At 36.6% G+C, this 27,237-nt stretch overlaps 1 protein-coding gene across 2 annotated transcripts in view; it reads left to right on the forward strand.

The window, feature by feature from the left end:
- crispld2 (cysteine-rich secretory protein LCCL domain containing 2) overlaps positions 1 to 25,644 on the forward strand; it is a 69,274-nt gene extending 43,630 nt beyond the window's left edge. For both annotated transcript variants that reach the window (XM_051931526.1, XM_028809788.2), the window contains exons 12-15: positions 2,672 to 2,744; positions 5,303 to 5,378; positions 11,195 to 11,328; positions 23,480 to 25,644. In XM_051931526.1, the coding sequence (XP_051787486.1) occupies positions 2,672 to 2,744; positions 5,303 to 5,378; positions 11,195 to 11,328; positions 23,480 to 23,531 (335 nt within the window). In that variant the 3' untranslated portion in view covers positions 23,532 to 25,644. The remainder of the gene's footprint in view (positions 1 to 2,671; positions 2,745 to 5,302; positions 5,379 to 11,194; positions 11,329 to 23,479) is intronic.
- Positions 25,645 to 27,237: the final 1,593 nt, after the last annotated feature.

Here is a 27,237-nt window from a genome sequence, read left to right on the forward strand (position 1 = left end):
AGTAACTGAGTGTGTCTAAGTAAGGCCATCGACTGAAGTATAGTATGTGCTTCAATGTTACTGAAGAACATAACTGTTGTCTGTTTATATACTTTCATAAAGATGGCTAAGGTTAACTAAATGTTAGATATTTCCCTAAATTGCTTCAGTCTGCAAAGCTATGCACTGTTTGTATATCTTAATTTGAGGAATAATCTGAAGGCAGAGATGAGCATTTTTAAACCAAATATGAAGATATAATTTCCACTAAGATAGAGGCACAGTTAAAAAAATAACAGTACAACATGATTAATTTATGTCTTGTTAAAAAGCCAGAAAGTTAATTTCCTGTAGAGGAAAATTTCTGCTTATTCTGTTGTGTGGAAAAAAAGCAAAAAAAAATTAATTAAAAAAATGTGATATATAAAAAGCTCTGTTCTAATGTCTACATTCACTGTCTTAATGACTCTGTAAAACTGAATACTATGGGCAGCCTGGCAAAATTTACTTTTGGTAAAACAGCTCTCACATGTTGTTTTTTTTGGGCTATACGGCACTTTACAACTGAATTCATCCATCCAGCCATCCATTTTCCAACCCGCTGAATCCGAACACAGGGTCACGGGGGTCTGCTGGAGCCAATCCCAGCCAACACAGGGCACAAGGCAGGAACCAATCCCGGGCAGGGTGCCAACCCACCGCAGCAACTGTATTCAGTGAATCTTTTGATGAACCTCAAGTTTTTTAACTAATTAACAGATGTTTAAGGATGGTTGCTGTTTTTTTAGCAGCCTCACCCTCACCTGACAGTGGGGAAGTTTAAGAAAATGCTGAAGAAATGACGGTAAACTGTCACACTTCCATTCATAAAAGTGGAAAACCTGCAACCCAACTATCATTATGAACACTAAATGTATATGTTTTAAGTTTATTTTTTGGCATCAGTTTGGGATATTTCATCATCAGTGTTTAATAATTGTTAGGTGTCTACTTAAACTGCTTAGTATGAGAAATGGCAGAAATCTAATGTTGTTCAGTACACGGAGTACTTTTTCTTATAACTCTTGTTCTTTGATGTCTGGGAATTAAATATTTGGTAACATTGAATTCTATTTGTGCTTTTTGCATTCTGCAATGACACTGACACTAGAGTGTAACTTCTAATCTTGTGTCATTAGTGCTTTGCCAGCCCATCTTGGTGTAGCATATAAAGCAGATTTATAAAAGCTCTTTATTTTCTAAAACTAACCTTGAACTGGAAATATTTGTTTACAGATGTCATCAACAGTGGGTGCACACAAGTGCAAAAAAGAAATGTTGGAATGCCAGCCAGATTACCCCTTTTAATATCGGTGCAAGCAAGTCAAAATAAACAGGCACACAATTGTGCAAACAAGAACCAAAAGCAGTAGGTAGGCTGTAGAGGCCTAGTAACAACAGCAGAGTTTCTCTGTAGAGTGGTCAAGTTAGGTACGAGCTCCGTCCAGTGGTCTGCTGTTTCCCAGTACCACCTTCTGGGAGCAGCTAGGTATTATATTCCCTTGACTGGACGGGGCAGAGTCAGTTGCCTTCATTGGCCATCTTCTCAAAACTATGAGTGGAAAAAGAGACATCACTGTCATCGACAACACCCTCTAATGTCCGGGGGTAGTAGTGCTTATCTCTGACGAGCCCGGAAGATGACCCTCTGCCACGCATGTGTGACACAGTGCAACTTAAAATTTAGGAATTTCAGCAAAGATTCTGAACATTTAGTATCATTTTTCAGTCTCTTATTACATTTTTTACCCATTCACTCATTATTGAACCCAGTTAGTCTAATTCAGAGCCATGAAAGCTAGAGCCAATTCTGCCAACAAAAGCACAAGGCACAAATCCAGGGCAACATTTTTGACTATTTTATAAATATCAAAAAGTAAGCAGAGCATGACAGAAAGCAATTAAACTTTGGTAAATAAGGGGCTGTATCAATACTTTGAAAAACACACATTTACAAGATATTACATCTGTACATACTTTATAAAAATCTGTATTCCAGCACTGTTATTTACAAAGTATCAAAGCAATTCTTAAATGAACAGTAGAAAGTCATAAAACAACAAAATCCCAGTCAAATAACAGTGCCCTAGGATCCTCTTTAATCTTTATATCTTGATTTAAAATTTTCTATCAAAAGGGGTTTTCCTCTTGGTTTCTCTGAAAGAGAGCATTACTATGTCTGTCCACTGTGATCTTATAAATGGACTCAACAAGTTTAGAGAATGGATGAATGACTTAGTATAGTTTTCTCATGGCTCAAAAACCTTTCAGTGAGTGACAGCAATTAAGTAATGTTAAATAAAGTGTGTTACTGTAGAGTAGCACTTACTATACAAAATGTGTTGATGCAAACTTAATATTCTTATGATTGAAACTTGAGTGTTTTATTTAATTGATATAAGAAAATTTGAAAATGGACATGGAAAGTGTGAACAGATCTTTTGAAAAGATAAAATGCCTGCTCATGATGAATCAGTGTTACCGTACAGTTCATTTTTAGCTTAGTGTATTTTATATGGTTGGTATTATGCTTCTGTGTTGTTGACTATCTTATAATCAGGATATACATTTTGCCACGTCATTCTGTACTAGAAACTCTTATCCATCAACTCTGTACTGTATTCTCAATGTCTTACTTTGTTTTTGATTACAGTGCAAAACGTGGACTGCTATGCTACTGTTGCTGAGCTCTGCCCCTTCAGAAAACCTGCTGCTCATTGCCCAAGGTAATGTTTATACTGTATATGGGGAAAGCAAAAACCTTATCAGTCGCTAGACTGGATCTAATTTATGGTATAAAAAGCCCATAAGGAGGACTTCATATATGGTCATCCTTTTTAAAATGTGCTTTATTATTTTCTGTTAATATTTTTCATTTCTTCCACTTCACCTTTTCCCACTTCTATGTGGGGTTGATGTATTTGATCGACCTTCTCAAAACAGCTCAGTCCTGCACCTACTACCAACTCAAACTCTTCCTTCTGATTTTCTTTTACTTCATCCATCCACCTCCACTTTGGCCTCCCTCACTTTCTCTTACCCTGTACTTCCCTCCGCATCACTCTTTTGCTCACATATTCATTGTTTCTACTCATCACATGTCCATATATCTTTAACCTAATTTCCTGTACTTTCTTAGATATGTCTTCCACTTTTGTTGTACCTCTGATTGTCTTATTTATTCTCCTGTCCTTTTTCACACATCCATCTCAACAGTCTCTTTTCTGCCTAATCTAACTTCTTCTGCTGCACTCCCTTTATTGCCCATGTCTCAGCTCCTTACATCTTTGACTTTCTTACTACTGTCTTTAGAGAAAAGCCAAGCAAAATGACACCTTTTATTGGCTAACTAAAAAGATTACAATATGCAAGCTTTTCGAGGCAACTCAGGCCCCTTCTTCAGGCAAGATGTAATCTTAATCTTACTACTGTCTTAAAAACTTTACCTTTAACAGTCATCATACTTTTTCTGTTAATAATGATACTAGAAATTACCATTTGGTCCACACTATCACAGGATAGCTTCTTACATCTTATGTATTTGTGTATCATGCTTAGAAAGTGCCTTAACCTTCCTGTACATAAATTGTAGAAAAGCAAAATGTGAGTTTTGAACAGTACCATTAGTTAGAGTGACACATGGTCAGTGCAGTAGCTGCGCTGCTCTAGGAGTCTGGATTTATGTCTCAGCTCAGTCACAATTTGTCTGGAGTTTATATGTCCATTTTATGCCTGCAGGTGTTCACTGAACACATTTTTCTCCCATCATTCCCAATGCCTGCTGGGACATCAGATTTTCCAAGTGTTCACTGACATGCATTAGCATGTCTTCATTGTGCCTGACACTACTGGGATACCTCGCAAAGGAGAAAATGGGTTCAGAAGGGATGTTATTTAAAATAATAACTGTTTGCTTCTTTTGTGGGTATTTCCTTTCATGTGAAAAGGTGTAAACAATTCAGGATTCAGCAGTAGAGTAAAACGTCTGGTTTAGTTACAGCAGCTGTGCGCATAATATACATTCAGCTGCAACTTATGTTATTAATTTAGCTGTGCACATAGCTAGTCATTTTAGTGTAAACTTGTATGTGACCTTACATAAAAGGTGGTGTTTGTGTACAGTATACAGTATGTGGAGTTATAACACCTGTGCTTGTGTAGTTTATCAGTTTATTTCAGCATCATAATTGACCTCATTTGTTAGGTAGATTCTCTGTATATTTTTTGTATGACAGATATCAAAATATCATTTTGAGTGTGCATGTGTGTTCTCCCTGTGGTGGGTTGGCACCCTGCCCAGGATTGGTTCCTGCTTTGTGCCCAGTGTTGGCTGGGATTGGCTCCAGCAGACCCCCGTGACCCTGTGTTCGGATTCAGCGGGTTGGAAAATGGATGGATGGATGTGTGTTCTCTGATTACTGTAATTTTAATCCCACACGCAAAATAATGTATAAATTGGGGTAGTTGGCCATTCTAAATTGCCCAGCATTGTTGTGGGTGTGTTGATGAGGAAACCCTGCATTAGAGTGGTACTTTGGGCTCAAAAGTACCACAGTGGTACTGTGATACCCCCAAGAGAATCTGAATTGGATTAAGCAGCTTTGACATTATTACGTCACATTCTCTGGAGGGCTTACAAATTACAGAACAATTGGAATTTAAAGAATATCATCTGTTTGAGAAATACTCAGAATAACCAATAAAACAGAATGAATTACATAAAAGAGTAACAAAAACAAAAAAGTAAACCTGACATTTTTAACAAACAATGGATGAATACATAAAAATAGGAAAGAAGTTCTATTAAAATGCCCTTATTAAAATTAATATGGTTTATGTCCAGCTTCAAGCAAGCCAATTGCATCAACCTGTATTTATTTCTCATCTCGATGAGACTCGGAATCATATGTCTGGAAGACAATGATATAATGATCAGGTCTACAACAATTGCATTATGAATAATCTGTTATCTGCGGTGGGTTGGCACCCTGCCCAGGATTAGTTCCTGCCTTGTGCCCTGTGTTGGCTGGGATTGGCTCCAGCAGACCCCCGTGACCCTGTGTTCGGATTCAGTGGGTTAGAAAATGGATGGATGGATAATCTGTTATTGAACCCTTTTTAGAAACCTAAAATAAAAAAGCAAAATAGTGTAGTAGCTAGTGATTTTTCTTGTTTATATCTAAGAATTATTGAACAATTTAGTGATAGTGCAGCTGTCACCATAGTGCTTTACATAGGAGTTTTTTTGTACTTTGCCTTTACTGGTTTGCTTTCGTCCATGCAGGGTGTACTGCGCCATGAGTTGTAAAGATGAACCATCATATTGGGCTCCGGTCTATGGCACAGACATTTACTCTGATGTAAGTATCACACACTTATTTCGTGGTTTCTGTTATTAAAGTAAAATTTGCCTTGGATATTTTTAGAGTTTCTAACTACACATCTGCCTTGTAGTCTTCCTCTCACTCATGTTCTCAAAATGTTTGTAATCACTCATTCTTTGAACAGGTAGAGACAGGAAACAAGGAAAGGAAGTAACAAATGTTTGTACTTTGATCTCCAGTGACTGCCTCTCTTTGGTTTGTTCAAAAGCATTTTTGCTTGGGATTCCTACACATTGTTACATTGCCAGGTCTAACAGTCTGGGGACATTGTTTTTGCTTTTTTTTTTTTGAATTTCATTGAAATATCAAACTAGTGCACACACACATTCTACAGTAAAAGATGGGGCTCTGCTGGGCCCTTAAGATGACATGTGTTTAACTGTTACGAAAACTTCCTTCAAGTTGATTTTGGATGTTTTTGTGAGGTGCTTCTTCTCTGTTTTGGCTAGCTGATGACATTTTTCACTCATTTTGATGTTTTAATCCTGATTTTACACAGTACATCCTTAGCACTGCTGGTCAATTTTGAGTGGAAGTTTCTTTTCAACTCAAGAAGAAGCTACAGTGAACATGTACGGCATTATTAAAGGTTAAGTTAAAGGCAGAGCGACGGGCACTGAGCAGGCTCCTGTCAATCATGGAGAATCCACTGCATCCACTAAATAGTATCATCTCCAGGCAGAGGAGCAGCTTCAGCGACAGACTGCTGTTAATGTCCTGCTCCACTGACAGACTGAGGAGATCGTTCCTCCCCCACACTATGTGACTCTTCAATTAGGGGGGGGGGGGGGTTAACAGTAACATTATACAATATTATTGACTGTTATACCTGCATTTTTTTTTATCACTCTTTAATTTAATATTGTTTCCTCATCAGTATGCTGCTGCTGGAGTATGTGAATTTCCCCTTGAGATTAACAAAGTATCTATCTATCTATCTATCTATCTATCTATCTATCTATCTATCTATCTATCTATCTATCTATCTATCTATCTATCTATCTATCTATCTATCTATCTATCTATCTATCTATCTATCTATCTATCTATCTATCTATCTATCTAATTTAGCTATGTAGCATCTGCATTTTTTCTAACTTCAAGGATAATTGAATTAAAAACATTAGATTGACTAAATTTTAATAAACGATTACAAAGAGTATGATCGTAGTGTAAGTGAGTAATATGGAAGAGGCAGGTGGGTGGTACTGTAGGCAAAGTTCTCATAAATAAATTGCTGTAAGCAGGACATAAATCATTTATGAGTGAAGCCATCTGGATAAATTAGAATGCAAGAGAGTTTGAAGACTGACACTGTATGTGTAATATAGGACTCCATTTAACACGCAAGCAAAGGAGCCAGACCAGAAGATGATTAATGAGATGTTTTAATTACCCAGATGTAAGTTAGAGCACAAAAACAGAAACTTGTACATCTGGAAAATATATATTAATATACTGTATTGTACAGTTACTTGGTGAATGATACTGACTTTATAATAATTCAGACATATTATAGAATATAATGTGATCGTGAATCAACAACTCCCACAACTGCTATTGACTTTATATATGCTAATTCCCAGTGGCAGAAAAGACATCACTGCATTTCCATTTTTGTTTTCTCCTCAATCCATTTTCAATTTCTCGTCATGGTGGTTGGGACCATGAACCCACATTCAAGAATTTGGGTGGAACCAGGAGGTTGGATGGGAAACCACTTATTGCAGTGTGCACTCAATCTCACTCATTGGAGATGAATTTGGGAGCACCAGTCAACCATGAAGCATGACTTTGGAAAAACTAGGGTGACATACACTGCAAGAGCGCTGAAAATCCTAGAATTATGATAAGCTATAAATGAAGCTCCAGTATGTCCAGATCATTTTATATAACTTTTTTTATTCTTGAAAAATCAGTTGATGCTTCTCTAGGGCGCATCATCAGTGATGCTACCTGCCGTCATTGGGTCACTCCCAGTGATCAGTTCCTGGCCTGTGCTCTAGCAGCATTCCATAGATATGCTGTCATCATCCAAAGCCGGTGTGATGCTTTCTCAAGATTTGTCATTAATATGGATTCAACAGTGTTCAGAGCCTGCTTCCTCAAAAACCAAACAAGATACTGGATGAAATTCTCCAGTATGCATCGTGTGAGTCATAAAGTACAGTTGTAAGAAAAAAAACTACAGACACATTGAGGAACTGCACATAGTCAGTGCCTGGACTGGGAGATTAACTTGGGACTCTGGGGATGAAAGACAGCAGTGGTAACCACAGCACTGAAAATCATTTAACACAAATATAAGGAAAATGATTTCAAGCAAAAAGTTGTAGCTATAGTACAAAATCAGTTACCTAGTAGAGTTATTGAAAGTAGCACTTTGTAGTCCTTTATGTTTCAAGGGGTGCTGTTCCAGAAGCATTCATTGACCAGCAACTGATATGCTGCAAAAAATTTCTTCATATGTTTCAGTCTATTGTATGAACTTAAGTGATGTTTCTAAAAATATTGTGTTTTTTCATTTAATGTGCAATTTAAACATGTGCTTCAGTTCTATTCTCGATCCTGTGGTGCTTAGGAAGGTGTATTTCTGTGGTCACATATCAATGAACACGAGGGACCATAGTGGAGAAATGTCTGGTCTTTTCAGAGTGTCACTATGATAAGATACATTTTTGTGAAAACATTAGCATCTGTGAATATTTAAAAAAAATGATGAAAGAAAAGGTAAAGTGGGGTGTTGGAACTCACTGTATTCACAACTAGTGAAGGTTAGAACACTTAAGTTATGTCAGCAATATACCACATAATGTGACGTCTGAATATTTCCCAGGAAGCCTGTTGATTTTACAGTATTAAGTAAGACAAGGTTATTTCTGTGGTTTTGCTCAGTACATTTTCCTAGAATAATTTCAGATCAGGACAGCTGTTAGGTCAGCTGTCCTGTGGGAAGCAGTTCTCGCCAAATCCCAAGGCAATGAAAGACTGCTTAAGTTCGGATGAAAATGGTGGTGTGATGCTGACTGAATTCTTTCAATACAGAAGATTTTTGACTCTGCTGCAAAGAGTGTTGACATTACTTTCCGGGCATTGCACAAAAATACATAAATGAAGTTTCTGATGATTTTCTCTATGTCTTTTTTGAATTATGCAGCTCTGTAGGTAGGGTTTTTTAAGCTCTTCTGATCTTTTGCAGTATGCTTCACTTGAAATGTTTACTTACAGTCTGCACTAGACCCATCTGTTAAAAATGATTAACCTCATAAAATATATTTTGCAATGGCAATATTTTTATGCTCAGATCGAGAGAATGCAAGGGTTTACTGACACCTCTAAATTACGTGAGTGAATTTGGGTTCTTAAGAATATGATCAATGCAATGAGCTGATGACCTATTTGAGGTGAATTTCTACAATGTGCTCCTATTGCCTCTAAAATATTTAGATTATATAATAAATTGAATCAGAGAGAGATGATAGTAATACTTAGAAGTATTGTGAAGTGGATGGTCCCTTTCTGCATCTAAAATAAATGCCAACTAATCACAAATGTCCACATAGATGCAACTAATTCACAGTGTCTGCTTAAAATGGGAAAGGAGCATGATGGTTACAAATAAGGAAAAAAATACAAAAAAGAGAAATGCACTAAAATGAAAGCTATGGTTTCGATAAGAAAAGAAAGATTAAAAATAATAATGCAGTATTTCAGTTTTAGGACAGAAGCTACTGTTCAGATGTAAACATTTACAGAACTTGTCCTGTCATTGTGACAATAATGAAACACGTTATTAGAGTGCTGCAGACCATTTCATAAAGAATATTTAGTGAAGAGCTCTTTTGACAATAAAATCATTCTATTCTTACCAAGAAACAAAAATAAAACAAATAACAGCACTGCACATGCAGCAATGAGTTTTATTTTGGAAATTTAGGAAAGCGGGAAACACATAACATTTACATGATTTTAATTTTGAGAACATTCTTGTTCATAGTTTTTTTATTTCCTCAGTTGTTTGGAATGCTTTCCTTTTGGAGTGAGAATTAACAGGTAATTAACACCAAGTAGCATTAATATCTTTATTCTTGTATTACTACTCTTTATCTTGAATATCTATATCTTTATTAATATCTTTATTTTGCTACTCAAAATACTAATAGAATATTAACAGAAGAAAACAAAGGAGTACATTTTTAACAAACAGGTTTGTGTTAAGAATCATTCCAGTGAACAAAACACATAAATCTGAAAAAGAGAATTCTAAACTGGCATATGTAAATTGTCACATTAAATGTAGAAACAACAAAATAACAACATGTTCAATTCTCCAGGACTGACTTTGGGAAGCACTGGTCTACTTTACAAAAACTGCATTTTAACAGCCTTACCTGTACATGTTGCCTTTAGACTTTTTGAATCATCACTAGAACTATAAAATTCTCTCACAAATAATGGAAAGTCACATCCCAAAGGCTACACTCTTCATTAGTTTGTGGTAGACATAGATTAAACTTGATGTAAATCTGATAACTTAGACTAGAATCTGCCCAGGATGAGAGATAACTTGGATGTGCTGCAAAAACATCATCTTTGCCTAGCCAAATATTTTGTTTTTTTTACTTGATTCAGAATGTAGTGGACATATATTTTTCCCTTTGGATACCCTTGGAGTCTCCATGGACCCCCATTCACTAATTGCCCTCTTTGGATATTTCCCAGAAAGAATCACTTCCCTCAATGATCGGTCTGATATTACATCAGTACTTCACCACCTAATTTTGCTCATCTGGAAGAATCCAGGACCACTCCCCCATTTAGCAATGGCTTCAAGACGTGCTTTATTATCTGAAATTAGGAAAATTTGAAATTTACTTGTGGGAATCTAGCAAGCTATTACTCTACAAAATGTGGTACTGTTTTGTGGGCCGAGGTATTTAAATCCCAAAGCAATCATACATCTTTAGAGATTTTTCATCTTTCTGACTTCTTATTTAGCTAAGGAATAAGAGCATGTGTTTGTTGGTTGAAGGAAATGCCTAAAATAAGGACAAGGATAGTATTTTATAAGTGATATATCATTAGACTATGCTGCTTTTCTAAAAAAGATGCTATATATAAAAAGAGAAATTGCTATATACTGTCAAGGACCATCTAATACAAAGCTGTATGACTATGCTAAACAACACGTTAAGAATCTTTTTTTGTGCATCTTCTTATAAACTTGAGACTTTCTATCCTTGTGAAGCTATGCAGCAGGCTGAATGCCAACTTATGAGAATCTAGATTTCATTAAACCCTGAGTTTGTATGGGCACACAGATGGCATGGTGCAGAAGCAAGGGACACTTCTTTCCCATGACCTTTTCAAAGTCAACACTTTCCATTATAAACCACAGTACAAAATTTAACATAAGTTTGATTTTCTATCCTAATTTGGATAAATAGTGGCTAAAATGTGCACCTTGTATGGAGCAGACCTGTTAGTGGGCCTATAATTAATTGTTTTAATTTTAGCCTAATGGTAAATTTGAAATAGGTATTTGGTAATCCTGAGTAAAACGTTATTTTAAAGCTAAAGACTGCTTCAAATTTTTTTGCAAAAACACCTTGCAAAAATCTCTGTAGCTTCAAAAAACAAACATGTTGGTCTAATATTAAATACAATAGAAACAAAAATAAAATAACAGGCATCATCCTTATAAGTATAATAATTCTAATGTAACTCATAAATGTTTTGTCAGGTCCTGGAGTTAACTGACTACTTTGTTTTTTTGTTTCTTTTAATCGCAGAGTTCCAGTATTTGTCGGTCTGCAATCCACGCTGGAATCATCACTGGCTTTGATGGTGGCTACGTGGATATTTTGCCCTTAGAGAAGAAGAAGCATTATGTGGGAACATTAAGGAATGACATCCAATCTGAAAGGTACCACAGTATCTACTATTTTTAATATGTTTTTGTGTGTTTTGGACAGAAGTATGAGCCATTTGTACATAAGGCCATTACCTCACTGTCGAGATATTTGTGTCATAAGAAAAAAATTTTTTCTCAGTTTTTAAGGAGTATGCAATGTTCTGGAACTTAAGTTGACAACCAAACTGTCACCCAGCTCCATGCTACGATTATTAATATCATTGATTTCTGTTTTGTTTTTTTTTGGTAAGATTATAGCAGAAGCTAAATATCTTGATGTGTTTAATCTGATGTTCACCAGATTCAGCTGGAGTAGACTGGCAAATTAAATTAAATTAGGATTTATTTTCCATTGCATTTCTCTTTAATGACTAACAAGCATTACTGCAGGTGCTCAACTGTTGGGATTTCCAGCAGAAATGAATAATAGTGCTATTATTACTAAATTAGCTAGATATGGAGTGTTACATTGTATTTGCTATTTTATACTAAGATATTCACAAAATATCACTGTGAAAGCGTTATTTAGCATAAAGATTATAAACGCCTAATGTTTACCAAAAAATGCTTTCTGTTCACATAATGTGTGAAAAAAAGCAAGTTTAGATTTGATGGTTCCCTGAGATGGTGCTTTCCTTTGCAACGCTAGGCAACTTTCTGGCACCAACAATCATACTATGCTCAACATTATATAAATCACACATCTGGCCTTTTCTAGTGTTTGAACAAAAACTTGACCTCTTGGCTATATCTGTCTATTAAGTTACATCCACATGATTGGATATCACTATTACTATATACTATGGCCAGTGAGTATGTATATACTCAGACATATAATTATATTTGGTAACACATTGGTTTAGGTACTGCAAAAATGCATCACTTAGTCATATAGTACCGTTATGTAACAAGACCTAATCAAAGACCTCTGTCGGTCTTAATAATACTCACAAAGCATCAGTACTGTGGTTATTCATCTCTGTGCAGTGTGGCATACTAAAATAACTTGACTTTGGAATGGTCAGAGGTAGCTTAACTAAGGTGTATTTCTTTTAGATATTTATACTTCAGTCAAAGACTTGGGAATTCTTCATATTCACAGGTAATCTTACCAGCACATCCACAGGTCACAGTGTGCCACACTGCACGGAGATGAATAACTAGTGTGCTGAGATTTTACATAGTTATGAGCTTAAAAAAATACATTTAAAACAGAATTAAAATTATTGAACATCTGGTTTTAGAGTAATACTTGGCATTCACTTTACTTTCTCCCTTCGTATTTTTAATATGTGTCATGTCATCTCTTATTCAGTTTACTTAAGTGTAAACCCTGCAGTGCTGGAATGAATCTAGGAGCTCTTTGCTAGATATTTCTTACCACATCATTTTTGTAAAATAGAGACTGAAATGGTCCTCAATATTCCTTATGTGGACTCACAAGTCAATTCAGTTTAGACACAATCTGAGGGGATGAAACGATTTCACTTTCCACTATAGGTTTACTTATTATATCAAAAAAGAACAAGGATAGTTGAAACACCTTCTGATTGTGTAGCTGTTGACTTGATTTTCTTCTCTTTTCTAGCAGATTGTATTTGATGCAACAGTCGCAGAAAAGCATCATTGTTGTATTACCCAGTACAACCCACATAAGATATCTGAAACCCGGGACACATATAATCAGCTAGTTCTGGCTCCTGGAAAATCAAGATACTGAGATCATCATCTGATGGAAACCTCCCAGTTACATTATGCTTTATTATGGCAATGTGAGCTGTGGGTTAGTTTAAGCATCCTGTATTTCAAAAAAGAGATTAGGTGTTGTCTCAGCCCAGGAATTTACTCTGTAATTTTGCTGCCAAGCGCTACTTGCCAGTCACACACCTGTGACCTTTGGGTTTCAAAAATACTGTCCTGTGTTGTTGAGCAATAAAGGCAGAATTCCCCCTCTTCTATGGATGGGGCAACTTATAAACTGCAGCAGTACACTTCTGTGTGTGCGTCATCAGGTTGGCTCTCACTCTGTCCCCTGCTCCTACTTGGACTTGGTCTGTCAAGGAAAGTGTTCTTTTAATAAGAAGTAGGTATGGAATGCATTCAGCAGATTAATATTAGTGATGGCCATTACAGACAAATTCATATCTAGAAGATCATTAAAACAAAGAAAAAGAGTGATTAAACTGCATTCCTGTACCTATAACTTGGAATGCTGTTTACTATGGAAAGGCACTATATAAACTAAAGGATGGATCTTTGGTTGCTTATATTGTTAATGTATTCTGTTTATAGTTTTGATAATCAGGACACCCTAGGCTTCCAAGATAACCATGTGTTTATCATGGAAATATATCTGTACTTTAATATAGCTGCTTTATAGCACTACACATATACAGTACAGCTTTATCTGCATGTGAACAGATGTTTTAAGCAAAGAGACTTACTTGCTTGGCATGGCAGGCCAAACAGTTGTCTTCAGACCAGAGCTACACTTGCTCAATCCCCAAAGCAGGTGCCTACTCAATGCGTTACTTTCTATTGAAAGCATCTTTTTTTCTGCTGCTAACCCCTGTAGGAATACAACAAACACCCACACCAGTTGCTCTTTAAATAATATACAGTAACTTCACCAATTCACACAATATAAAATCAGTATTACTGTAAAGAAAAAATAATAAAACACAGTAAACCTGATGGTAGCAAAACTAGTAAATATATTTCCATCCATCCATCCATTTTCCAACCCGCTGAATCCAAACACAGGGTCACGGGGGTCTGCTGGAGCCAATCCCAGCCGACACAGGGTGCAAGGCAGGGAACCAATCCCAGGCAGGGTGCCAACCCACCGCAGGACACACACACACCCACACACCAAGCACACATTAAGGCCAATTTAGAATCGCCAATCGACCAAACCTGCATGTCTTCGGACTGTGGGAGGAAACCGGAGCACCCGGAGGAAACCCACGCAGACACGGGGAGAACATGCAAACTCACGCAGGGAGGACCTGAGAAGCAAACCTGAGTCTCCTTACTCCTTAGCAGCGCTACCACTGCACCACCGTGCCACTCCGTAAATACATTTGAAAAGTCTAAATGTCAGAGTCTTATTGCAAGATAGGCAAGGAAATGATACAGATGCTGGTGAAGATTATTCTTTTCAAGTCTGCAGTTTGCAGAATGTTATATTTTGCTAATGTCTTTGGGAATGCAGATGTCAAAGTGCCACTCCATTGTAGCCCACTCACTGGGCCAGTGTAGACATTACAAACAAACAATTTTGCACGTAAGAGAAAAGCCCCTGTGAACACAAGTAGAAAGTATAGACTCCACACTGACTGTGGCTGGTTTGGGTTTTGAATTTAGATAATTTATACGGCTGCTAGTTCCATGTAGTCCATAATAATGTGCATGTAAAACAATAAATGATATGCACATATTCTAGAATGTTTTTTCTTCAGTTGTTTTTTTTATGAAACTTAGCCTTACAGCAAGGGCCCCCAGGTTTAATCCAGTCTGATCCTGAAGATGGTAATCTGAAATACATTTTTAGATATCTAAAATTAATTTCATGATATCTTAAAATGGGTCTCTGCTCTATTTCAGATATCTAACAATGTATTTCAAGATATCTAAAATTGTATTTCAAGATATCTAAAATGCATTTTAAGATATCTTTAAAAGGACACTCAATTATTTCAAGGTATGGTTGGAAAGGTTAGAACACTGAAAGTTTAAATGGATTTACCATTTTTAGCAAGGGTACAGTGTTGGTAAGAGACCTAGAAGAACCTTTCTTTCAACTGCTTTATGGCTATCAGTTATTATGGTAAGCGCCTTTCTTGTTCCTTCTATTTGAACATTCATGATTTCCAAATGAGGAAATAAAAAGTGATGTGGACTATAATTTGAGAGATTCCAGAGACCACTGCTGAGACACAGTGTATCTAGAAAAAGAAGAAGAAAGGATAGATAGATTATATAAATATGGTGGTTGACAATGGTTTAGGGAGGGCTTGTTGACCAAAACAATACAAAATGGAAAACAGTGGTGATACTAGAATACCTAATGGAATCTTGTGGTACTAAATAAACTGAAAAAAGTATTTTTGCAATATTTGTTTTCTTCCTTTATTTTTTTCTAAAATTTAATAACATCATTCAGATAACTTTTCCTTTAGGCGTTCACTTGGTCGTATTACACCTCAATCCTAGAAATGTAAATGATATTAATTTAGAAGTTACATTAAGGAGCTGTTGATAAATATTTTTCTTGTCTGTGCCAGTGGTTTTTAGAAATAAGATTAAATATTTAAAATGCCAAGTCTGATAATTAGCATGGTATCACTTTTAACTGCTTGATAGCTCAGCATTGGGGATTAAAACTGGATGTACTTGCAGCAGAATTTTCAACGATCAGATTTCTCACACATTCTTTTTAGTTGACCTCTGGGGCCGCTTTGCCTGTGTTGACAGGAGGAAACGAATTAACACGCTGCCATGACTCTGGGCCTATAGTGAGGAAAGGTGATCAACACTTTTTGACAGCATGCAGCAAATAAAATAAACAGTCTTCCATTATGGAGAAGAGCAATGTTGCTGAAGTTATCAAGGCAGTGATAGTGCCATGGCTTTGAATGCTTGCATATGCATTTGTAAAGACGAGATAACATTTTAGCAACTCCCCATATTACTGGTTTGTTGTGCTATTCAATCAAATGAAACAGAAATTAATTTTTCAGATTTTTTCTATTAAACATTTTGTTAATGATGTTTGTCATTTAGTGGCCTTCTGCTCTTGATACTTTGACAGCATATTACCACAGAATGTCAGTTGTCATTAAGAAACTCGTTAAATTCAAAATTAATCCTGAAGTTGTCTAAGGAAAGAAAAAGTGAACACAAATTTGTCGGATATACAGAGAGCCTTCCAAGTGTATGAGAGTGTGTTTAGTTAACACTAGTATTCTTGCTACTGTCATACCACCAGTAGTTTTCATTTTTTTATTGTAATATTAAGATAAACACACCGATTTAATTTGACACTTAGAAAAAAACTTGAAATTGCCAGATATACAGTAAAAAGTTTTTTATTCCCAGTATGGTGGCACTTTGAAGTGGTGCTGCATCTCCTGGACACGGTTTGATTCCTAATCAATGTGCTCTCAGTGTGGAGTTTCAAGCTTCTTCTGAGGTTTTGTCAACAAATCTAATTTTCTGCTACAATCTGATAGTTTGAGTGTCGATCTGAAATTGGTCTGGTGTACATCCAGGCTTGGTTCCTATTGTATGTTGCATTATTTGCTGCTAGGATTAACTCACGGAAACTCTCATTGGGAAATCTAGGTCCAAGGAAACTGGACAGTTGATGGATAAATTTATGTAAAAGGCAATATTATATCTATTTTAACAGACTCACAAACAGTTTTTAAATAGCTGAACGTATGACAGTTATTTCCAAGCATGATTTAGTTTGAGCCAATTATTTTGATATAGTTATCATGTGGGCGGCACGGTGGCGCACTGGGTAGCGCAGATAGGAGACCCGGGTTCACTTCCCGGGTCCTCCCTGCATGGAGTTTGCATGTTCTCCCCGTGTCTGCGTGGGTTTCCTCCGGGTACTCCGGTTTCCTCCCACAGTCCAAAGACATGCAGGTTAGGTGCATTGGTGATCCTAAATTGTCCCTAGTGTGTGCTTGGTGTGTGTGTGTGTGTGCCCTGTGGTGGGTTGGCGCCCTGCCCGGGGTTTGTTTCCTGCCTTGTGCCCTGTGTTGGCTGGGATTGGCTCCAGCAGATCCCCGTGACCCTGTAGTTAGGATATAGCGGGTCGGATAATGGATGGATGGATAGTTATTTTGTATTGCAAAGTAAATAAATAAATAAACAAGATAAAAATCTTAAGTATTTAACATTTAACACACACACCATGTGTATGTTTGCCAAAGTACATTTAAATTTTAGATGTAATATTGATTTTAGCTGTTCATCACAGACTGAATTACTTTCAGTATGTGCGGAAGTGAGACTTGCAAAGGACAGCTATGCCATGCCCCATGGTATGGGGAAAACCTGTAGTACCCTCTGAGTATGTAATGGAAAAGGTGGATTTAGGAGATTGATTAAGTGTTTAAAGAAATTCAGGACAGCCTAAAAATGTCATATCAGTCTTTTAGACCATATTGAAAACAAAGGGTGCATTCTCAGCACAGGAAACTTTTCAGGAACCAGGGACTTTTTTAAAAATCAAGACGTTTTGTAGCATCCCCAATGGAGGAACTTGGGCCAGTTATGGTTCCTAGTAGAGTTTTTTTTTTTTAGCTCCTACTTCAGTGTTCAACAAGGAACTATCATGGCTTGGAAAAAATAATTGTGCTGATTGTTTGAGCATAAGTACTGGTGCCATCTATTTTTCAATCTGAAATTCATGTCAGTACCAATGAATGTATGTGTAATGAATAACGTTAACATTGCCTTTTTTCCTTGCATCTTATTTCTGCCTCAAAATTTTAAATCTCTGAAATGCAAATTAAAAGCCATCTTCTCTTTAAATCTTCTCTTTTGTGCCTTAGCTTTCCTTTGTTTTTTAACCCTTTTGACTAGTTCCTTAAATTGATTCTCTGCAATAGCAATAAATGCATTTGTGATAACATACAGCGCAAGAACTAACAACACCTTGTTCTCCATTGTTGTGGTGGTACTGCTGTGTATTGAAATATCTACAGTTCAACCTTTGCACATCACATATTTTGCATAAAGGTTACAGTTCCAGTTGTGTGGTAGGAATGCAATACATGAAAATGGTCAGGGTTCAGAAGTGTCCCAGGACCTACATCGTACAGGAACTCATTGGTTCCTGAAAACAAAGTTCCTGCAGTGGGAAAGAGCCTAAAGAAATGCAGATTAGATGAGACTTGGAAACAACTATTGCCTTTGTTTGAAAGTTTAACACGAAAGATTTTACTTAAGTCTGTATCAAATCATGCATACTTATTGAAGTAAAACAATTTTATTACTTTAAAAATAATAGTAATGAAATGTATTGAACAAAATGATTATTTGCACTTGATGCATTCAGTAATTTTGGAGCACAGTGAATTGATGCCTCCTAGTAGCAGACTAAGTTTTATTGCCAATGGTAGAACTTTCCATGGATATAGAAATTTTCCCCATATTCATGGAAATTTCCTCTATTTTTCCAGTTTCAGGTAATGACCATGACCTTGGGCAGTTGGAATTTGGACTTAAACCCACCCTGTATATACTGCATACTGTATGCATACTAGCTTTGTTACATACACCTATGTAGGCTCTGACAGTGTATGCCCAATTTGTCCTTCATCCAAGATGCTGAAAAACATTCTTTAGGGATTTTGGTCTTTGTTGACGTAATAGAATTTTATAGGTCATGTACATTTTTAACCACATATTCATGTTGCAAACCTCTTGTTCTCACTCATCTCAAAACTACTCTGATGCATCTGAAGACCATGTAAGGTATTAAAGAACTAAAGCAACTGCCATATTGGTGGAAGTCTTCAGATGGGGCTAGGTTTGTGACATAATGCATTATTCTGTTAGAGGTTCTATATTTGTTTCAAAAAGCATAAACTCTGACAGTAAAGAGATGCACATAACGACCATGCCTAGGTAGTCTGTAGAATTAAAGTGGTTCGCTGTTGATATTAAGAGGCCTAATGTGTGCAAATAAAACATCCCCCTCACTCTTTCAGTAAACTACCACAGCCATCCTGCCATAGACACAAGGCAGGATTAATCTATACAATCGTGCTGTTTATTCTAAATTCTGACACTTCCATCTGCACATCACAGCAGAGTTCAAGATTTGCCAGATGAAGCAACATTTTCCAATCTTCAGTCATTCATTTTGTGTGACTTCCTGGCCAATATAACCTCGTCCTCCTGTTTTTAGCTGGCAGAAGTGGAACACAGTGTGGTCTTTTGATGCTGTAGTCAATTGGCCTTGATGTCCTACCTTTGGTGCATTTGGTGTTGCCTTTTGGTTAGTTAAAATGAGTCAGGCTATTATTTTCTGATCTTAGTCATTAACAAGAGGATCACAGCATATCCCAGAAACAATGGGTACAAAGCCATTGCAGAGCCAACAAAGGGACAATTTGGAGTTGCTAGTTTTGTCTTTTTTGGTGTTGGAGGAAAACTTGAGTGCCTGAAGGAATGTCTACATAGTGATGGTGAGAACAAACAAAGTTAACACGAATATAAAATATATGAAGTATTTAATATAGCGAAGTAGAGAAAATTGCTTCACATTTCTGAAATACTTTAGCATACATATCCATTTTAAAACAAAGGTGAAATGAAAACAAAGAATGTTTTCTATCTTCTTTTTGCAAGCTAAATCGAGTTAAACTTAATTTAATGAGAGGTTTCATTCTTGCTTGTTGGATATGCTGCTTATATGGCATTTGGAATTACAGTCTAGTTAGAAACAGTTTACAGCAACAACATTTGTTCTTCACTCATCTAAATAGTTTCTTCAGTTTTGGCATGCGGTCAATGCTGTAGGGCACCGTTTCTAAAACTGGAGCCTGCTGTAAACTTTCACAAGCTTTGTGCAGATGTTTATTGAGGTGTTAGCTAAAAGAGAGGTTTTATTTCGATTGTGCACATTTCCTTGCACTTAAGTGGCTCTGATGCCTATACAACTGACAACGCATCTGCTCATTTGGACCTGATTGTGTATGGTAACAAATACCAGACATTTTTGAAGTAAAAAAAAATTAAATTTAATATTATGACCTGGCCTTGCTTTATGTTGCAATTCTTAGTTTTCTTATCATGCATCCAAACACAATAAATAACAGTCAATAATAACTATTAGTTATACACAAGTGTGCTTCAGAGGAAGGTTCTTTTAAATATTTACAAGCAAACATTACATTAAGAATTGTTAAAACAGCATTTCAAATTCTTTATAACATTTACAAGTCTTACAAGTCAATGAATTATAAGAAAAAAATATTTTAATAATGTGTCAAAGGTAAAAGAAAATGTTCTAGGTGCTAAAGTTAGTTTTCATTTAAGCTTTTTCAGTTTTTCAGATCCATTCATGGGACTATAAACTGTCTCATAAATAAATGAGTATTACTGAAACTTGAAAAAACTAATTACTGCAGGTATGCTTTTGGAAATGACCATTCTATATATGTTTCACATTGCCCTCTTTGGTATCCTATATGCTTATGTATTTAGAGGTGCACCATATTAAGAACACATATAGAAATGTAAATTAGCAGGAATTAGTTTGAAAACCATTTAGATTCTGTTCAGATCATGTCCCGTTTCAACAATCCGTGCTCATCACCAGAGTCTAGAAGTCCCTGACAAACACGCCTTCTCTAGACTGAACTCTCCACTTAAAAAAACAAACGGATCTGAAATTTTGCCTAAAAACATGCTCAAGTCTACTATACTACCTGCTTAAAACCACTGCACAATATGGTTTGCTTAATACATCTGCTTTTTCCAGAATTGTTGCTATAATTATTAGATGGGTGGGAGAATGTGACTCAGTGATGTTTAAATATTATTATTAGTTGGTTTGGTGGTTGTGAGTCACTGATGTTTAAATAAAGAGATGGCCATTTCAGTTCTTAGCGATGCAAGTCTAGCGGTCATTGCCAATAGCAGTTTGACCATGCGGCCTGTCAGCACATTAGATGATTTTTATTTATATTTATAACTGTCCTGCATTTATACACTGTGAGGTTGCCAGATGGTTGGCTTTTGACCACATGGTCTAGGTTTGAGTATTTCCATCGCAGTAATTTGAAGTGTTGGTGTGTTAAACCAAATAATGACTCACTCCTTCTACTTATATACATGTGTGTAGAATTTACCAACATGTTCTGAAATGATGTGCCACAGATTGCTGACGTGTTAACGTTTTCCTTGTGTGTGATTTCACGCTTTTTTCTGTTCAAATACCGCAATGACAAGTTGAATTTTAGTCAGCTGTTGCTGTACCTGGGATGGAAGCTACTACAAAGTCATCACCTTCACTGTAGCACTTCTTGGCATGAAGAAGTTGTTGCTTATTCTGTATGTTAAAGTTGTGCTGTCCACATGGACTGATAGTTAACTTGTTTTAACCAGTGATTTGTTTAGCTTTGATGGGGACGCCAATACACCACCCAGTTAGGGAATTGTAGTTACCCTCAAACTCATGAAAAGAGACAACTTATGCTGTTCAATTTATTAATAGCAGGTGCAAAAGCTCAGTTCATGTAAATTGTACTTTGGAAATTTGAGTTGTATTTGTTCTTTCTGAACAAATAAAAAGGAAAATAAAACTACTATACTACATAATAATACTAATTAATTAAATTTATATAGTGCTTTTCTTTCTACGTAAAGTGCTTTACATAGACAGAGGGGAACCACTTCAACCACCACCAGTGTGTAGCACCCACCTGAATGAAGTGACGGCAGCAAATATTGAACCAGCACGTTCACCACACATTAACTATTAGGTGGTGAAGGGGCTGCACCCTCATAAATAGAAGATGTTATTATATGTCTTAAGTCCACAGCGAGTTTCTTTGTCCTTTTAAAATGTTGCTGTTGTAGCACCACCGATGGCCATTAATTCCCATAGGTAGACCCAGCATTGTATTTGATGATGCATCATTTACTATATTGGCTTAATAGTAATTGATAAGGAGTAAGAACAATCTTGGACGGAGACAGTAGCCCTCAAGGTTTTATAATCTATAAGAACATCAGCTTGTTGTGACTATTAGCGCCTTTGTCAATACCCATTTGCAACTGGAGATCAGATTAAAGGCAGCAATTATGTTGAACTGCAAACTAATTAATAAACAGTGCCCTGATTGTCAAGGTCAATCAATGTGCAGAGCCAGAGACATGACCATCCATCGACCTGTTCATTTTAGTTGGCAGATGGGGCTGTGCCTAGGATGCACAGAACTCTGCGATCAAAGTAAGCCATTGTTAGTTTTTCCAAACATGTCATTACCACATAGGGAAGTACTTCTTTGAGCTGTTTGCCTAAATCATTGAAATCATTTTAATTCTATTTGTCTTTTTTTTATAGCTTTATACATTTCATAATTTTAGACATTTGTTGACAAGTCGTGTAAACCCATGCTGTTTATGACAGGGTATTGCAAGTTGCAAGTCTGAGTTTCAGTGTTGTTTACAAGCCATTTCCTTCTTCATAAAGACATCGCAATATGTAATAAATGCAAAACCCCTTCCCTCCTAAATGATGTGTTACTGCTGCCTAAGGGTAACCTGGGAATAGGGCCCTGAGTTTCTTCTCCCATGTCTAACGAATTTAAAGATATATTGATCCTCTCCTGTTACGAAATGTGTTAGGGAGTAACTGTATAACTTACACAGTTAACTACAGGGCTTTAGTTCAAACCAAACATACACTTACAAGTTATTAATAACAAAGATAGGGTATGCAAATGAACTTAAATTACAACTTTTACTGAATAAACAAAACAACGTTTTAAACAATAATAAATAATTAAAGCTCTTTTTAAGCTCACAAAAATATACATGCTAAATCCAAATTTACATATTAGACCCAATCAACTATTCTCAAGAATCACTACACCAAACTTTGGTAAGCCTCGCAGTTAGGAGACACAGGTTCGCTTCCCGGGTCCTCCCTGCGTGGAGTTTGCATGTTCTCCCCGTGTCTGCGTGGGTTTCCTCCCACGGTCCAAAGACATGCAGGTTAGGTGCATTGGCAATCCTAAATTATCTCTAGTGTCTGCTTGGTGTGTGTGTGTGTGTGTGTTTGTCCTGCCTTGTACCCTATGTTGGCTGGGATTGGCTCCAGCAGACCCCCATGACCCTGTAGTTAGGATGTAGCAGGTTGGATTAAGGATGGATGGATGGATGGATGAACTTTGGTAAAGATAACAATTTCAGTGCTAGGCCAGGTAATTGAATCTGAGAGTCTTGCAACTCATTTAACTTAAATTTCAACCTTAAATCACCATCATGAGTTAAATTAGTAAGTCACCAGTGTATGGGCCCACACGTACTCTTTGGCGGCCTGTATCCATCACTTATGAACATAAGTAAGGACTTTACTGATATTTTAGGCTAAATTTGAATGTTATTATTTATGTTGTTTTCTCAACAGCAAGAAAAATCCAGAAGGCCATTCATTCCAGCTTTTTGCAGTGAGGGTGTGAAATGATTGAGTACCTGGAAGAGGCAGAAAAGTTTCAAGAAGATGCTTGAATTGCCGTAAGATGGTGAGCAATGATGAAAGGTGCCCTAGCCATTCAGTATGGTAGCCATAGTCATCATTTCCTTTTCAGCCTCTCTAAGGAGCAACAAAAGCAATGATAAAAACTTACAGCTCATTCCCAGACATCTCATCGCAGCAGCAGCAGCAGCAGCAATGTACTACAGTACCAATATTAAGCAAAAAAACAATATCAGAAATTTCAGGGCATTTAGTTCACAACATTATTTGAACAGCAGTTGTTAATTTCTTTTTATAATGAGAAATATATGACTAATACTGTATAATATGAAAATCACAATTGTTATGGTTATGTTTATGCTTTAACAGCAGTGCTGATTATAGCTAAATGATTATGCATTGAGGCATTTGACAAAATGAAAGAATAATATTATATAAATGTTTACATTTTTTAAGAGATGTTTTCCCATTACTTAATATTGTCTTCCAGTTGGTTTTATTTTGTATTTTTGTACAGGTTGTTGGGGTTAAAAGATACTTTTTTGTGGTAATGAATGGTGCTTTTATGGAGCATGTGTTACTTTTTTTAACTATATTAGTTGCATTCTACAACATTAGTAACTCATTTTCAATTAGGCCGTGAATCGTAACTTATCTTCTTTTTTAACTAGCTGCTCACATAGCTAATGTTTCCTAGAGCTCTTAACATAAAACAAAAATACAATGGTGACACTCTGTCATAGGCAAGCAATCACTGCTTTTTCACGCACATCTGCCTCCTCCTGGTCGACTGTAATCTGGGAGAAGGTTGATGTTGATGGCAGATATTGACTCCCATCTTCCCTCATCTCAGCGCCTTTCCTTCAATGCTCTTTGGACCGTCTAATTCAGAGGAGCTGGCTTAACATCCAGTACTGAAATGTAAACTGGCAGAACACAATCTATAGTCCGCTTTTCAGTCACACATTTAATATTTATTATTAATGTACCGCAGAAACTGTGCATTGGTCCAAATCAATTCCCAGTAGGACAGTATATATGAGAGCACGAGGCTGTCTGTACAAGATTCGCTACATTATGGCGCTAAGAGCGTAGTAGTCAGGATGTGGTTATGTTTGCACTGATATGTTCCATTTAGATATGATAATATGGGTGGCTACCTGCTTGTTAAAAGATTATAGTATACAGTATTCAATATAATTTCAAATCTTATTTTTTTTTGCAAATTTGTCAACTTTGCTAAACCCATGATAAATCTAGGGCTTAATACTCTATTGAATTTAGGTTTGAACAGATACAATGTTTTGCTATTTTCACCAATATTTCCAGAGCCTAAATCATTTCATTACTGTTTTCTTATCCATTTTCTATTTTATTAATGCATTTTTAAACTTAATTTCAAACACACCTTTATTACCCTTAAAGTATGACCAAAATATTAATTTTAGTTTTTAGGATACTTGGTACCATTTTTCTTGATAGTTTGCAAAATTCAAACTTTTAAAAATCAGCAGAGAAGTTTCAACCTTCTTAGACGAATGTCTTTTAAGTCATCTTTGAGCTGTCCACACTCTGTAGCACTTCCTGTCTTCACGATTGAATAAAAGATGAATGTAGCCTTTTGGATTTATTAAATTTGCAGGCAGTGTGCTATAATGAAAGTTATTAAAGGCAGACAGAATGTTTTCCTGCTTCTTCGGCTTTGCAGCACTGACTTTTTATGTATAAAAGTCCTAGTCCTCTAGCCATGGAAGCTGTCAGGAGGTGAGCACAGCTTTCATTTGAATCAGTTTGTAGCCATTCACAGTCGAGTGCTTGTTTCAGATCCTCCATTTGGATCGAGCACCATCTGTGTTTGTCGGTGGTTATTTTCCTTCTTTCTTCTGTTACAAAAGGGATTAAGTAATTTAGGAACATTTTTGTGATTTCTGTACAGCACTTATCTCTTTATGTAAATATATTTTAATTTTTGCATGACCATCCTTAATTTATACTGCTTTAATAGGCTTGTCTGAATGTTTTTTATGTGTAAGATATTTATATGCAAGGTTTTTAATATCTTTGTATGCGATTTGGAAATAAAGTTTTTTTAAAAATAACCTTTTGTTACTGTCATTGAATGCTTCATAACTCACACCCTATGTTATTTATATACCGTCACTCTATATTTTCAGTAAAGCATTCCTGATATTTTGTTTCTTTAATTAAAACATCAATTCATTTTTTAACCCTTTTTGACTATTACATGATTCTGTTAAGCCACAGGCCTAAAGTGCAAGTCATTCTAGTGATGCTGGTCTCTCATAGGGCGCGCTCATTCATACACTAACACTGTGGGTCATTTTGATATACTAATGACTAATGTGTGAAAGGGAGCCATAATATGTAAAGAAAGTTCATGTGACCCTGGGCAGTAAGTACAATATTTACAATCTAGTGACTGGGACTCAACCTCAGTGACTGTGGTGATAATTCTTGCTCTGCCTTGCTTCTCTGACTTATCACAACAATATTAAATATCACACAGAACCTCACAGCTTCAGAATCCTAACCCTCAGTGTGCACATTCTGCCCTTTTGCATTTTGGTTTTCTCTCTCATATCCCCAATACTTGAATTTTGAATTTTACTGGTGATTCTAAATTTGCTCGTTATGAATGTGCCAATGGGTTTGCCCAGTGGTGGACCGGTGCCTCATCTACAGTCATACCTTGCACACTTTGTGATACTGTACTGGAGTAAATTGATTGAGAAAATGATAGAATGCATGAATGCTAAAGTTAAAGACTTTACATGAAGCTGACAGTACAACTGTTTCCAAATCTGACTTTCTACACATACTGTTCTACCTTTCAGGTCATTCATAATCCAGTTTTGACTGTTAATCCTTTTCCAGATATTAGGCTAAAGAGAAGTTAATCAAATCAAGACAATAGTATCATGGTGGACATTAAAGTGCTTAGACCAATTCAGAGTGACTGAGGGATGGAGCCCGTTCTGCCAACAGGCTGCACCCAACCCTCAACGGGACACCAGTCCACTGGCAGGCTCACGTACACACCCATGTATATAAATCACATTTCTAATGCCCTAACATTGGCATCTCTGGGGATTAACCCACGGTAAAAAAATATGTCCAGATGCTGGAAATACTTGCAAGGACCAGGCCCAGGATTACACATCCACATCTTCTTCAGATATTAGAATGAAGTGACATGATTTGAAATAATGACAGCATGATGAATCTAACTATGGGGCAATTGTGCTGCCCCATGTGAAACTGAGTTTTTCTTAAACTCGTATTTTTGCTTACCCTGGCAGTACCATATGGCGTGTCTACACAAAACTGAACAAGGTAAATATGAAGACAGGAAAGGCTTTGAAAGAGTTGGGGTCCCGGCTAAGAAATGCCAGGTTGAATGATTGAAGACATCACCCATTCTGAGTTTCTTGAGCCCATTGCAGATTGATGTGGGAGTAGCAGAAGGTGGAGAGGTAGGCAGGGCTAGTTGGGAGGGAGGGTCACAGATCTTCTTCTCGGTCAGTGACTTTGGAAATGTGGTGGAAGCAGACAACTACATGTGCTCACTGACATCTGCTACGGCCATTTCCAGTGACTTTCTTTTATCTGAATCATCACTCTCTTGACATGGTGCTCACAGATGATTCCAAGACATGGAATCTCACACT

The sequence above is a fragment of the Erpetoichthys calabaricus genome, chromosome 9 (assembly GCF_900747795.2).
Source record: "Erpetoichthys calabaricus chromosome 9, fErpCal1.3, whole genome shotgun sequence".
Classification (NCBI taxonomy): domain Eukaryota; kingdom Metazoa; phylum Chordata; class Cladistia; order Polypteriformes; family Polypteridae; genus Erpetoichthys; species Erpetoichthys calabaricus.